Source organism: Sabethes cyaneus, chromosome 2 (assembly GCF_943734655.1).
Source record: "Sabethes cyaneus chromosome 2, idSabCyanKW18_F2, whole genome shotgun sequence".
NCBI lineage: Eukaryota > Metazoa > Arthropoda > Insecta > Diptera > Culicidae > Sabethes > Sabethes cyaneus.
In genome coordinates, this window is record NC_071354.1 from 108,300,482 (window position 1) to 108,317,171 (window position 16,690).

Here is a 16,690-nt window from a genome sequence, read left to right on the forward strand (position 1 = left end):
CGTCATCGGGTCTCCCTTCGTGTGGGCAATGCACATTGATGATACTGTAATTGAAGAAACGGCCCTTAATCCTCAACTTGCACATCCTTGCGTTGATCGGTTGCCAACCAATCACACGCTGGCGCATCTTTCCCAGTACTATAAAGCCGGTTCCCAGCTCGTTGGTGGTGCCACAGCTCTGGTAGAAAGTAGCCGCTCGATGCCCGCTTTTCCATACCTTCTGTCCTGTCCAGCAAAGTTCCTGCAGTGCTACGACTTCGAAGTTTCGGGGATGTAATTCATCATATATTATCCTATCGCAACCCGGGAAGCCGAGCGAAGAAGAATGCAGTCCATGACTCTTTGAAACGTCGCTGGAGCGTTCTTTAATCCGAATGGCATACGAGTGAATTCGTATTTGCCACCGTTTACCGAAAAAGCGGTTTTTTCTGTATCTTTCTTTGCCAACTGAATTTGGTGGAAGCCAGAAACCAAATCGATCGTTGAGAAGTATTTTGCTTTACCTAATTTATCCAGAATATCCGTGATTTCTGGTATGGGATATTTATCATTGATTGTTTTTTCATTAAGTTTTCTATAATCAATGACTAAACGAAATTTCTTTTTGCCAGACGCATCAGGTTTCTTTGGGACTACCCATACAGGAGAGGTGTATGGTGATATAGATTCCTTGATTATTCCGTCCGCAAGCATTTTCTTTATTTGGTCCTGTACCTCACTTTCGTATACGTAAGGATATTTGTACGATTTGGAGCGTACTGGCACATTGTCGACCGTTCTGACGTTGTGCTTTATTTTGTGGGTGAACGACAGTTTATCTGTCTCCACGTAAAGAACGTCTCTATAGTTGTTGATCACTTTCTTGAGGGCATGCTTCTCTTCATCATTCATGTGATCGTCTCTAAATGTGTATTTTGCAGGGTCGACCGTTTTTGGTAAATCCATCAGGTCGAACGGGTCATTTTCAATTTCTTTATCTAAGTCATTAGAAAGTTTGAGTTCGTTTGCGTTAATTTCGATCGATGTTTCTGAGTGATTTTGCACTGCTATAAAAACTACTTTGTTTGTGCTTCTGTAGAGGCCTGGTAATATTGAAAAATTGTCGAAAGGTTTTTCTTCTTTTACGAGAAAATCTCCATCATTTTTTGTTCTGATTTTTACAAATTGAAATTTTTGTTCTGTTAAGTTTATTTTATGTTTTTCGGGGAATCTCTTTTTCATATGGAAGGTCTTTCTACCGATTTTCAGAATGTTTTTGCTAGCATCGATTTTCGCATTTAGGTCTCGTAGTGACTCGTATCCAATGAGTCCATCAAAAAATTTATGAAATTCGAAAATGAAAAATTTTAATTTTTTGTTAATTTGAAATGGGTCAAATGATGCCGATTTATCTATGGTGTGTGTGCCTTTTATATTGGTCACTTTTGATGTTGGCTCTATCTTACAGTTTTCAATATTTACGTGTGCTGGAGATATGTAATTTTTGTTCGCTCCTGTGTCGATCAAAAATTTCATTTCACCTTTTGAAGTTTGGATAGTTATGTACGGAACGAAATTGTTGTCATTTTTTCTTTTTTTCTTTGTGGTGCTTCTTCCACGTGAAAATTTAATTCCTCGTCGACAAAGTAATCGTCGTCGTCCGAATTAAGCACGTTTTCGTCTTGTTGTTGTGAGGTGTCAAATTCGTCCTCGCAGTTTTTGCGTTCGGTTTCATGGTTGTTAACCTCTGTATGAGACCTTGCCGTTCTCATCGAAACGTCGTCGTCCGGTGGGGCGGCTCTTGTTTTAAATTTTCCGGACCCATAAGATTTTGTATGTGGGTTACCGTTATTATTGAAATTTGAGGTGGACGGTTTTGCGATGAATTGGTTACTATTGTTATTAAAATTTGTAGGCGGTTTTGAAATATTAACGAGAGGTACATTTGGATTATTAAAGTTAGAATTTGTTTGTCTAACGTTTTTGTTGATATGGTCGGATGGCGGTCTTTTATTAAATTTTTGTCTGTATGCAGCATTCGCGTATTGGGTTGTGATGGCATAAGCCTCCTCCAGGCTTTTTGGCCTGTAGCTTCTGACATGCATTGGTAAATCATCCGTCAGTCCGTCTATAAATCTGGTGAGCGTTATTAAGCTCACTAGGCTATTTATTGCTTTTGTTGAGTTAACGTAGTCCTCCATCATTGCTGCTGTTGATTTGATAGCAGTATCGATGGTTTTGATTTTGTTATAATATTCAGTTAACGTCTTATTTCCTTGGGTAATATAGAACAAGGATTGAATATGCGACGTTAGATCGCGTCTGTCTCCGTAGGAGTTTAAAATTACTTCCTTGATTTCTGCCCAACCGTTCGGGTTACCAGCAGCAATCAAAATTTCTTTTGCTTCTCCCGTAATTTTATTTTTCACTGCCCTGACCAGTTGACTATACACCGGTTCGTCTTGATAGCTTTTAAAAAGATCAAGAGTATTTTCGGCGTCCTCTAGCCAAGCGTGGGTCTCTTTTTTATTACCCGCAAATGTTGCTAAATTTTTAATGGGGTCTGGGGTCCTAAATTGTAAGAAGGGATCTTCAGCTTTTGCTTTCAAGTGTCTAATTTGACCGATTAGTTCTTTTGGTTGTTGGTTAGACTCTTAATGTGCTGGAGCAAACCTTCAACTGTAATTTGTGGAATCGGAACTGGTTGAACATCGTCCAGTTCCGTATCCGAAAGGTCTGGTTTAAGTTCAGCCATGCTTGAGTACGAGTACGATATTCACTTACACTGCGCTTTCGCGATTAGTGGTTAGTTTTTTTTTTTTTGTGATATTTCAGGTGTCTGCTTACCGCTGGTGGGGGCTCGCACCTCTGAATCAGTATGGTTTTGTGTTAAGTTTTGATTAAAAGTCGTGGATTACTTACGGGTAGATTGTTATTTTCATCTCCTGGAGCCTGGGTAGATAGTGTCGGAAGGGGTAGATTCCAAATGGCGGGATTAATCCTCCTGATAACCGCAAGTCCTTGATATCCGCTCAGGGGTTGCTCTTGCTGAATTATCTGGTGTCTGCTGTAGACGTAGGGGTTTTCCTCCGTTGTAAACTTGGTGACTGTGATACTAGATGTTCGCTCTGTTAACACTGTTCACTTCGTTTAACCACTTGGCCTTAAGACTGCGCCAATTATGCTATAAAGTTTCACGTTAGCATAAAAAAATTTATTCACTATACTTTTAACACTTGATCGTTCCTAACTACACACAAGACTGAATTGAAAATTAATTCTATAAGGCTTATATCTACTGAATCTGCTGATGCGTCGTTTCCTCGGGTGGTTCGATTCTGATTCAACCTTTGTCCGCGTGGTTCGATCGGGTCTTGCAGTCGTCATCGGTTGTTGATCGATGGTTGCGTTGATGGTTTGGTTCCTCGGTGTGTTGCTATGGGTCCCGGCTGGGTTTTCGCTGACGTCTTGACTTCGGGTGCGCTTTGGTCGGGTAGTTGTGGTGTAACGTGTATATATATATATATATATATATATATATATATGCCAGAAATGCAATTTACAATAGTTTAATGATCTGATATAGTTCTACGTCACCCTTTCATACTACCCTTAGGGCTGTATACCTTGTATTTTTTCTTACAGGAATCAAAGATTGTTTTTATTACCAGTCGTTTCCTCACGATTAAGGGATTGTACCAATTCGATCCCATTCAGCAGCACATCTTTTCACTGCACTTCCAATGAAACGCTAACATGTGCATCCATACAGAATTATATTATAACCGAATGCTACAGCTGTAGCACACTTTTCCAACAAATAAGTTTAATACGTTTAATCGCGCTCGTAAGAAATTTTGTTGGGACGAGAAGACGCTCGCATTTTTGATTTTTTTGGAATGACCCCCTATACCAGCTACCTTCATGAAAGACGTAGTCCTACGTCAAAACAAGGCGAGATTTCTTCTCCAGGTTCAAAACATAAACAAACCTCAAAGTTGCTATTATTTAGCTTATATGATGACATGATTACATGTTAACCCATTAAGCCCCAGACTTTGTCCAGCAGAGATAAAAAGCTGATACTTTCAGAAAAGTTTTGTTTTCGTTCAACTAAGAAAAAACTAAAAGGTACAGCCCTAAGGGTTGTACGAAAGGGTGACGTAGGACTATATCAGATCATTAGATTAAAGACTAATGTAAACTGCGCTTCTGGATATGTATGTTTATGAGAATCTGTGAGTGGCATTGCTTAAGTGAATATATGAAATAGTGAAATGAATATAAATAGTAATTGACGTTACCGCTTTCACCGGTTTCGCCTTTGCCATCCGAGGGCCGCGCGCGCCTTACCACGCATTGAGTTATTTATGGGATTGCTTTATAACTGATACGTTTTGTACCATGCATGCCTTTTCTTCCTGCCAGATCTTTAAAAAACAAGTGGCCCAAAATATCCGCAGCAACTTCATCATTTCTCAATACTATAACACAAAATCAGTGGCGTATCATTACGACCTAAATGCACTCCGATATTCAGTAAATGTTATTCTATCAATTGGTATAAAAATCTTGTCTCGAATAAATATAGTTGCAACGCAATTCCTGAATATTGTTCAGGATACTGGCTAGTGTTCAGCTAGCCTATTAAGCAATGGGCTGAAAATACCTTCCCGTACCCTATGTAACATCTAAGCTATGAGCGAAAACAGGTCGATTAGATCTTTTCCCAATCATGCTCTGGTTTTTAGGGTCTAAGCTTATATCTCAATCCTAGCCTTCTCTAGAATCGAGAGAAGGGTGCGATGCATTTTCGCAACGCTGGGAGGAAATAGGTTAATGAACTGCGTAAAACTTTGTACACCCTTTTGACGTAGGACTACGTCTTACGGTAAAGGTTTGGCTAGATAGGGTGCCATTCCAAAAAATCTATTTCGAATAGTGGTCACGTTTTGAATATTAATGTTTTAACGGTTTTTCGATCGATTCTCAATATTTTTGCATTTGCACCAATCGATCGGAACAACTTCTACGCGTTGGCTCAAATGAAGAACGCTATTAATTCGTAAGTGTACACTAGTAAAAAATTGTAAAATTATAACTAGAAATCCTGGCATCCTAATTGGTTGGAAAAGACGTCATCAAAATTTTAACGTGTTTTTTGAAAAAAAAAGGGACGGAAACTCCCCTTCCCCTTCCCCCCCCGGTCGAAAATTCTTTACGACGTTTACTGTCTATATTTGCATATGGGTCCCATATCGATTTTTTTGAGTGGTTTTAACCCATTCATTCACCAATATCGATTTTTATCGTTTTTGAGCTAAGTGAATAATTAGTCTTTATTTTTAGTGTACTTTTTAAAAACATATTGAAATTGACCTGTTTATTTTTACAAAGTAAGGCTTGTTCGCGACAAAATCTGGACACCTTAATTTTACAATAAAACAAATTTGCTAGAAGTTTAATCCATGAAACAAGTTTATATCATTTATGTGTGTATCGTTAATAATTATCAAACAAATTAACATTACTTATTTGGTCTGCATGAAAAATTGGCGAACTTTGAAGTTTACCCTTGCCATGAGGGTCAGTGCAGACTTGTTGGCAACCAATTTAGCTGCGTTTGTCCAAGATTTTCGAAATTGATCTATAGTTGTTGCTTGTTGTTTGTGCTGAACAGCTCTCTCTTCACCAAAGCCCAATACCGCTCGATGGGGGATTCGGCTCCTTCGGTACAAGATGGACTCCATTAGCATCATACCATTCGTAAACATCTTTGGTGTAGTGACAGGATGCCAAATCAGGCCAAAATAGCGAGGGTACATCCTGGCTGTGTAGGAACGGTAACAATCGTCTCTGCAGGCATTCTTCACGATATATTTCCTTGTTAACCGCTCCCGTAGTGATGTAACTTTTGCTTGCTCGACCACAGCTGCATATGGCCTGCCATACTAAATATTTTTTGGGGAACTTGGGTTTCTTCTTTGTCCTAAAATGCCCTGCAACGCCATTCCGTTTCATGGCAGTGTAAAAAGACATATCAGGAAACTGTTTAACCCATTAAGCCCCACACTTTTCCCAGCAGGGATAGAAAGTTGAAACTTTCAGGAAAATTCTATAGAGTATTACATGTTATGTTTTATGATAGATAGATATCGAAACATTTGGGTTGGAGACCATCTTGGCACTAGACGCATAGTATGCAGTTTGAATGCTAAATGCATGTCATCGCAGATGATTGAATGCCTACCAACACGTTCCGGAAAGGTTGTAATATTAAATTTGGGTCCATGAAACTGTCGTTGCCATCACTCAATTCCTCCAGATATTCCGGAGGCAAAGGTACTTTAACAATTTTATTACACTCTTATCACAACGGCTCCTCCATCTGCCATCAGTGAAGCAGCGAATTCTATGTTATGTAAACTTTTATAATGTTTTTGGGATATATTAAATAAGCGAAAGATAAGATTTATATTCATTTGTTTACTAAAAAGCAACGACATCAAATGAAACACCGCAGCGAACGAACGAAAACAAGCATTCCCGTTGCAAATTTTGAATATCGTTACTTCCTAAGCTTCAAACCTATCTGAAAATTACAAAAATAATCAAAATTATGAAACAAAGTTTTTTTTTGGCAAGCAACCGATTCTTACTAATGTCAGGCGTTAATAGAGGTAAAATCGAGTTTTGTGAGCATTTTTCCTTAACTGTCTGAAAAATAGCAAAACCTGTTGTTTTGTCACAGCTGTAATTATGTGACATGTAACATCTGGCCTTTGAGCAAAAACAGGTCGATTAGATTTTTTTCCAATCTTTCTTTGTTTCTCTGGGTCCAAGTTAATATCTTCAACCGGGCCTTCTCTAGAAACGAATGAAAGTGTGTTGCGTTTTCGCAACGCTGGGAGAAAATGGGTTAAAGTCTTCTAGGACATACATACGTTTCATCGTCCATTATAACGTATGGAAACTTCGTTAAATATTCGCGATAAAGCTTACGAGCGCGTATTTTGGCCGTCGTATTTTGCTTATCATTAGGGTTTGGCACAGTCCTCACCTTCAAAGACTTCATGCCTTGTCGTTGCTTAGAAGTGAGCACGAATGTTGGCGACATTTTTATTTTACGAGCAATGGTACGTACAGAAAGATCTGGTCTCCTCCGTAATATTTGTTTTACGTTCGCATCCTTGTGGTGGTTCCTCAGATCCGTTTTTATTCCACTTCCCTTCTTCCTAGCTGTTGTCAAGCGAGTATCGAACGATTTTAAAACACTGTGAACAGTGCTTGGAGAAAGTCCAAGCTTTTTGGCAAGTTTTCTTAACGAGAGATCCGGATTTTCATTGCGACCGCACACAGTTGCTTTTCGCACCTGCTCTTCTGTCGACGCCATTTTGCTCTGAGCGCTTGTAATATAAACAAGTGTTATATTTTCAGAAAGAACAGACATACGTCTACCACTTTGCAAAATATTTCACTCATTGTTAATGTATTTCCGAAGCTGTGTGTGTTTAGGGGTGTCCAAATTTTGTCGCGAACAAGCCTTATGAGAAAAATACTAAAGTCATGTGGTCACCCGCCTAACAGTCCCGTAATATTATATTACCATAACTCCGCCAATTTATATCCAATTTGAATGGAACTGGTGGCATTTGACGCGTACTTTTATCCAGCTCTTATATACTAAAATACTTGGCCACAAAACGACAAGAGCTCACGGTAATTGAAAATTACGGACTAGTGACCGAAGTAAGGTGAGGAACCGCTTGTGTAAAAAAGATATTAGCCATGTGCCCAGTTAGCTTCGAGGTACGATGCTGGTCTAGCAAGCTAGTCGTCGTATGTTCGAATCTCGGCTAGGCGGGGCTTGCTAGTTAGAGTCAATAGGATCGTTGCACTGGCCCCGTAATTTTCCTGTACTGTAACAGCCGGCTGCGAAGTCTGTCGATAAAGAAGGGTAATGTCTAAAGACGGTATAAACCCATGGCTTTGCTTTTTTTTAGCCATGTGGTTACCCAAAGTCTTGAAATTGGAAATGTAGACCCTTTTTTCATATGTCAAAGAAAATCAGTCATTCTAAATCGAATTTACCATTTCGGAATCGGCACTCGTAGGTCTATGGATGACCCGTGCTGAACCTTAGACCCCATTAAAATTGGTTAAATCAATCTAATGAGGTAGTAAAACTAAACGATAACATTGACATTTCTTTTTCTTATCTTTTCCTGTTTAGTGAATTTATTTAGTGAATCGTTTTTGTCATTTCGAACCGATAATAGCAGTTTTGAGCAGCCCTCCCGGATGCCACCGAGGTACGACGCTGATCAAACAAGCCAGTCCTCGTATGTTAGAATCTTAGCTGGGAGTGGCTGTTAGAATCAATAAGATCGTAGCACAAGCCCCGCAATTAACAATTATTCGAAATCTGTCGAATAAAAACAGAAGGTCAAGTTTCGAAAACGGAATGTAGCACATGGGCATTCTTTTTTTTACGAGTAAGGAAATCTGCTGAGCACCTTAAAAGATACGGTACGATCAGACACCTGAGAAGACAACTCAGGGAGTGGGGTTTGGTATCCCGACCCCCCTACTGGGGCGTGAGGATCCGAACCCACTAAAACCCTACTCGAGTCTCCAGCCTCCATCCCCCCTGGCACCACCTTATCGGTATTACTTCAGGGAGGGGCTATTGTGCTTGACACGCGGGGGACTCCGCATACCCAAACTTGTGCAGATACTGTCTGAAACAACCATGCCCTGACAGAATCTGTGTGAGTTGGAAGTTGACTTCGCCGTGGCGTCTGTTGGCCCATCCGAATAGTTCCGGGATAAGTCGATGTGTCCACCGACCTTTTGTGGAATTAGACCATGCCCGCTGCCATGTGGTCATCGGGGCCGATCTTGTGGTACTCCGTATGATGATGATGATGATGCCAATAGGCATCATACCCGCTAAGACGCAGATTGCGTGATGTGAAACTGTGCGATACGCACTCGCCACTCTTAAGCACATGAGACGATAGGTGTTTTCCAGCTTGGCTAGATAGCTTTTGGTTCCGCCATCCGGGGTGAGATTATGCCACGGGGGTGAGATTGTGCCAAAAACCAAAAATGTTTATTTGTGAAAATTTATTATATCTATAGAAACTGGTGACCTAAATTCAAAATGACCATGAACATAACATATTTATTCATAACTTAGAATGAAACACAGATAATATTAGCAAACTATTTAGCCTAAACAGGGTTTCAAAGTTCGCGATCAAAAATACGCGGAAATAATGCTTGTAAAAAATGTCCCGCATAAACCAACCCAAACAAGAAATCGCATCAACTTGCTATCTTGAAGGTATATAAACTAATCATTTACAATGTAGTGAAAGGTTATTATGCGTTGGATAAGTTTTGATTACGAAAATTATATTTTTCGAAACTTTGTACTTTTCGAGCTTCACGGGGGTGAGATTGTGCCAAGCCATAATGATCGATCCAATTTGTGGATTTCACATACACAACAAAAATACGTCAGTATACACCAGTGCACTCACATTCCTTACTATTGAGCACAATATTTTGATAGATTAGATTGCATCATCCATTCTGGAGCAAACAGCATCATAGGTCTGCTAAATAATTTATACTAATTTTTACTTTTTCTCTGGAAATTTCAGATACTTTGAATAAACACTCTAATATAAGACGAATATATTATACCGTGTATAAACTGCTAGTTTTAAGGAGGGGGAGGGGGGTGGGATAGGCCACATGTTCTGCGGCCGCGGGTTCTCGAACGAAGTAATGGTTAATTTTGTTAAATGATCAAAGGTATGCCCCCTTAGGATACACCCCTTCATATATCTCCCCCTTGTTAACCCTAGAAACGCTACTGGCTATATAAAGGCTGTCCATTCACTGCGAACTCATTTTTAGTTATTTCAGAACTCTCCGGGTTATTTTCGTTCATACTTTTTGTATGATGCGTTGTTTTTGGTCGACCCCCTGCCCCTAATAGTCCACTCAGTTCATGGACGGCCTCATATGAACTACTTTATACTGATATTTATGTATATTGTTTGTAAACATGCTAATGTTCACTGTTTAGGGTTTTAGCTTAACTTTATGTTTTTGGCACAATGTCACCCCCAAGAAGGGGTGAGATTGTGCCAAAGTTCATGCACTTCCAGTAAAATTATGTTTTATTGTAACTAAACCATCTCTACGGTAGTTGTTAATTGAGCAATTTAGTATATATTAACAGGTTTGAAATCAACTTAGTTCCTAAATTGTGTGTATACTGAGCTAAAGAACCAAAATATGTTTTTTTGGCACAATCTCGCCCCGGATGATGGCACCTACCGCCGATGACCACGGTCCGCCATACCTGTGTATGGACTGGACCACGTTGGCTAATAGCCTTCGCTTGCTGCCATATACCGCAGAGCTATTAGACATCATACGAGACAATGCCGAAATAGCTGTGGAAGCCTTCTGGCACGCATAGTCGACGTGGCTCCCGAACTTGAGCTTGTCGTCGACCATGACTCCCAGAAGTTTTAGGGACCGCGTTGACGAAATAGTGCAGTCCCCTCATAACTCGAGAACTAATTAATCAAACGGAACCAAATTTGGCATGTGGGTGTTTTTGGAGGCTTGCATTTTTTCTATGATGAATTAGGATCCCTCACCTTTTTAGGAGGGGGAGGGGGTCCCATGCAAATGAAATACAAGTTTCCTTATAACTCCAGAACTAATTAAGCAAATGGAACCAAATTTGGTATGTGGAGGGTTTTGGAGGCAGAATTTTTTTTTATGTTGGTTTGAGACCCCTCACTCCTATGGTAGGGGGATAAGGACTCTCATACAAATAAAACAGAAATTTTTGCATAACTCAAAAACTAATGGAACTCGAGAAATTTTAGACTCTTTCATAAAACATTAATCAATAACAAGACCACCAAAAACTATCAGTAGTTACATTAGATAATTCAGCGCGAGACGGCCACAGGCCGCGAGTGTTGCCGGCGACCTGCCGCCGGAAGTGCCGACCACCGAGAGGGGGGGGCATAAGCCCCCCGTAGAGATCACTATAATTCGGAACGGCTCAATTGTGTGTGACTCGTGACTGTGGACTGACTGTGCCTCGAGAATGTTTGGGAGGCGTGTTTTGGGAGGCAAGAATTTTTTCCATGGTGTACTGAGACCCCTCCGCCTTCGAAGAGAGGGGGCTCCCGTACAAATGAAATGCAAATTTCCTTCTTTAAGAAGAAGGGATCCCATACAAATGAAATATAAATTTCCTCATAACTCGAGAACTAATTAACCAAATTTGGCATGTAGGGGATTTTGGAGGCATGAATTTATTTTATGATGGTTTGAGACCCTCACCCCTGAGTGGTCAAATTTTGAAAAAACGCGAACATTAGCAATTGGGTAAAAATGTGTAATTTTCAAGGGTGGTGTCTTCGGAGAAGTTTAATATTAAAATATAGCGCATCTTTCTGCACTATTAGGGCGACAGTGAATTCACTTATCAGGGTGATACAAACTTTTGTTTTTTTAAATAATTTAAAAAAAAAAAATTTTTTTTCAAGAAGTTGCAGAACATACTAAAATAAGCAACTTTGCTGGATACATTAACTATTTGTCTCGTACCGGTTGTGAAATACAATGATGTGTTAAATAGGTGCGCTTAAAAATCAATTATGCTCAATAACTTTGCACACGATTTTTTTACTGCTTTCGAGTGCTCTACAAAGTAATTCAGTATGCTAAAATACACATTTTCTCTGAAGACTGTTTGTTGCTAGGACGCATATTTAATAAGTTGCCTCGATAATAAAGAGAGAAAAAAAAATTAATAAGTTTGGTCATTGCAAATAGTTTTAAAAGTTTTTGTCACCATCCCCCCCCCTTGGAAATTGGCTTGAAAAATCGGGGGTCAAAAATATAATTTGTAGGATATGATACCATTTTTTCATAAAATCAATTGTCTGTAGCTTCTACAGCCTGAAAAACTCGAAAAATTAGTGTACGATTTAAGTTAATGATTCTAGCACGAAACAGAAATGGAAATTCGAACAACGGAATTTCCGAAAATAGGCCAAAAAGTTTTTCTTTCGTTTTTGTCTTTATTCGTAGATTTTTGCATGGAAGATAATAACGCATATGTTAAAAGCAAGAATAGATTTGATTTTCACGTTTAAACTTAAAGTAAAAATGTCTAAATCTATTTTTTTGGTCGATTAAAAAAATCTCTTTGTTTTTTTTCGTCCCCCCCCCCCTTCAGTGGCCCAACACCGGAAGGACAAAAACTTTATTTTTATTTATTTTTTATTTATTCTTCGGATCATCTGACAACAAGGTCTACATGAGATAAAAAAACTACTAACTAACAAATTAGAATGAACTACGATTACGTAAACGACACTTGAACGTTTCACTGCTAATATTAAAATTTAATAATCATAATAATCATTTAATAATCAAAATTTTATAATCATTATATATCGCAACCGGTAAGAGATAGATAATTACTATATTCAGCAAAATTGCTTATTTTAGTATGCTCTGCAACTTTTTGAAGAACCAATTTTTTTTTGCAATTATTTAAAAAAACAAAAGTTCGTAGGTGAATTCACGATCACCCTAATAGTGCAGAAAGTTGCGCTATATTTTATTATTGAACTTCTTCAAAGACACTATGCCTCAAAAATAACTCATTTTTGCGTTATAGCAAACTATTGTGACCAGGGTGTCGATTACCTGGAAAATCAGGGAAAACCTGGAAATGTCAGGAAAATTCGTTTCAACCTGGAAAAGTCAGGGAATGCCAGGGAATTTCATTTGAAGTCAGGGATTTTTAACACGCGAAGAAAATATACCGAAAAAGCTATGGCTGCGCAAGGATAACATTTATTTCAAGTAGCTGGCACATTTTTATTCAATTCCATCACCAATGCACAAATGAAATGAAAGATGGCACGTTATCTTGACTCAGGTGCAACGAATCTGTTGCGTACAAACTTCACAGAGTTTCGAAATTTAGAATTTCATGAATGTGCGACTGATCCGCTCTTTACCAGACCACGTTTCTCAACAACTGTTGAATAGATTTGATCGTTTTTCGGAAGGTCGCACCACCTAATTGATCATTATAAATATTTCAATATTTATTGGATTCTTCGATATTGATCGGATGCGCAACTTTTGTGCTAAATTTGTTTATTTTGCATGGAAAGTGACGTAAAAGTCCGTGCTGGGCTAGTGGAGTTGACACGCACAGCGCATATTTTTAGTCTGTGCATCACTATTATTGAAACAATACTTTTTCTGCTTTCTCTGCGGCCAATGTAGCAAGATTCTTACAACACTATTCTACGCTTCGAGAACAACTATTGGGAACATTGGGTCATGGGAGTTGACATTTAGAAAAAGTCCAACTTTTAATACAAAGCAATTTTGCATCTAGATAATTCTAGATTTGATGCCCCTTTTTATAAGCAAAAGCCGTCCCAAGTACCAATGTTAGTTTTATTGCACTCTTATTGCGGTTTTAAGACCAAAATTGGTCATAAAAACCATCATAAGAGTGTTATAAAACCCAAATTGTTACTTTGGCTGTTTTCGTCAAATCCACTTATTTTCTTTTGCTTATATCTCCGAAAACATCAAGTCTAGAAAGGCACTATTCTCACATTTCAAAGTAAATTGCCCAATGAATTTAAAAAATAGTATTTTTTTAATATCAATGGTGTCAAATATTTTTCGATTCGATTTAAAAACTAAATTTCTATTTTTCTTCCAATGAATACAATTTGATCTTAAAAGTTCCAATTTCATCGCATTTTCCAGATTTTTTATATAAAAATAAAAAAAAATTGAGATTGTTGCCAAATTACAAAATTTAAACTAAAAAGCTGGCAACACTGCTCAGGAAAATGTTACTACATACTGTATACATGCTTTCACAACAGCGCATAGAGACTCACTGCTTCATGAAAAAAATATTTTGCATTTGGTTTTACATAAGAAATTGGACGCCGCTTGCTTCAAAACGTCTCTGGATCGGCAAGGAATATTGCGTGACGATAGGTGATTCTAATGTAAAAAAAAACTGTGGAATACGATGGAGTCGGAACTTTTGAGATTAAAATGTATTCATTGAGAGAAAAATAGAACTTTAATTTTCAAATCGAATGAAAAAATATTGGCAGACCTGGTATTTTTTAGCACCAGTGCACCACTTTTTTCGAATTCCTTTGAACCGAATTCGAATTTTCTTTGAAAATGTGAAAATAGTATCTTTTTAGACTTAATATTTCCGGAGATATAAGCAAAAGAAAATTAGCGGGTTTGACGAAAACAAGACTTTTGCTGATAAGGGGGGGCTCCCATATAGGGAGGGGGAGCCCAATCGGAACAAAAAAAAAAAAACAATAGTCGACTTACGCTTATTAACTACTTTCACCTAATGCCCAAATTATGGGAGTTTTATTTTAATCTCTGTCACAAGTAAGTCCCATGCTCATAGACTATAATGAGGAACAGAATCGTCATTCTGTTCCGGACTAAAAATTCAACATGAAAAAAGCAGGTTGGAAACCTATTATTTTGTAATTTTTAGTGTTTATATAGTACATCTATCCAAAAAGATGCAATTTATGCAAAAATCTCATTTTTGACAAAAATGGTCAATGGACCACTATAATTCGGAACGGCTCAATTGTGTGTGACCCATGATTGTGGACTGACTGTACAATCGTGGCGGACAAATTTAAATGCTATCAGCTTTATTTTATCTGGGTTGCAATAGGGGGAGTTGTTTTCTACTTGACTGTGACGAAAAATTGAATGTTTGTGCAATAAACTACCCATGGTTTCATGGGTTACGTAACTGCCAAAATGAATCATCGAAGGTTGAACTCCTCAGAATCTTCCAAAACTCGAGATCGTGACAAACGTTATCCGAGATTTACAATTTATGTACATGTACATTTGTGGCAACACGAAGTTTGCTGGGTCAACCAATAAAATAGAAATATCAAATTAAATTGCATATTTGTTGTTGCAGGTAATGACACAATCTTCCATACCGTCGACTCTAGTGAAGTGTCTATACTTATTCTTTGATTTGCCTGCGTTAGAGGAAGATGATGCGAACAGTATTAACAGTAAGTTCACCAGTAAAAAGAAACGTTCTATGCTTCAAAAATTATTTGTTCAGGTGAGTATGCTTATTTTAATTTGATATGTCATCATTGCCAATTTTATTCAAATATTTTATTTTACCAAACATTAAATGTACATGGTCGCAAAACAAAAACGCATATCTAATTCGATAATATTTTTGGTTTAGAATTACTCTGCCTGTTCCAGAGAATGCAGAAGTTGAAATCAATTCTGTTAACTGATGTTAAACTTTAATACACAATTTGTTTCCGAGACAAAAAGAAAAGAAAAAGTACCTAAGGATGCCCATTGGCGGAACTAGCGCTCATTTCTAGGAGGGGCTACAGCTTTTGGCATTTTTTCGACTATTTTATTTCGTCGACATAATATGCAAATGATATGATATAATATGATGCAAATAAAAAGCACTCTCAAGTTTTTATTATCTAAAGTTATCTAACTATAGTTTTCTCTTAAATTTAAAAAAAACTGCTAAATTTCTCTTAATGGGGACTTAACCCCGCCTAGGTCTCCTGGTTCAGCCAATGAGGATGCCCCTAATGATGATAAATAAAATTGGAATTTATCGATAACACAAAAATGTATTCCTTGAACTATAAGAGTACTTGAAGATGGAAGTGTTATTCATATATTTAAATTTATATTTTGACGCATTCATCGTACCGTGAAAGCACCTAATTCCGATCACCTAAGGCATGATTCATCTTTGAGTCCCTTCTGAAAAATATAGCTTTGATATTTATTTGCACGGTATGTGTCTTTAGCAAGTATTTTTAATTATGTTTCATGAAAAAATTCTAAAATACCTATATTGTTTACCGAAAGTTAAAAAAAAATGCATCAAAGTATGATGTATCAGTGCACCTAATTCCGATCATCAATTATAGGGGGGGGTTCTAATTCCGATCACAGGTGTATCTAATTCCGATCACGTCATGATAAGCTGTTAAAGTATAAAACTATTATCAACTCGTACCAAATGGATCTGAAATGTATTGCATTTATGTAGTTTGACGACAATCCCCCTACCAGTCCTGCTTGCGTTAATGATCATTATTATCATTAGCTTAATATTCATAAAATTTTTGTACTCAAAAGATCGACAAGCGGATGATGAAACTTTCCTCTTCTTTTATCTTTGTTCAACTGTTACAATTACAATAAAATTGGGCCACATTCGACGTTTTCATAAAGCTTTGATCATAAATAATAGTAAAAATCAAATCATAAAGGTTGTGTTTCAGACATGACCGCGTAGTTGGCGTAGAACTACGTGAGGCTGGTTTTCGCGAAGAAACCTCGAATATTAATGAAAACTTTAATATACAATTACCTGCATTACATGCAGGAAATACAAATTTCCTCTTATCTCGAGAACTAATCAAGCAATTGGAACCAAATTAGGCATGTGGAGGTTTTGGAGGCAAGAATTGCTTTTTGATGAATTAGAACCCCTCCTCTGTTTAGGAGGGGGTCTCCCATACAAATGAACTACAAATTCCCTCATAACTTGAGAACTAAT

The 16,690-nt window shown here is 37.9% G+C and overlaps 1 protein-coding gene across 3 annotated transcripts in view; it reads left to right on the top strand.

Moving 5' to 3' along the window:
• LOC128738096 (WD repeat and FYVE domain-containing protein 3) overlaps nucleotides 1-16,690 on the top strand; it is a 177,208-nt gene that overhangs the window by 50,910 nt on the left and 109,608 nt on the right. For all 3 annotated transcript variants that reach the window (XM_053832940.1, XM_053832942.1, XM_053832943.1), the window contains exon 3: nucleotides 15,050-15,202. In XM_053832940.1, the coding sequence (XP_053688915.1) occupies nucleotides 15,050-15,202 (153 nt within the window). The remainder of the gene's footprint in view (nucleotides 1-15,049; nucleotides 15,203-16,690) is intronic.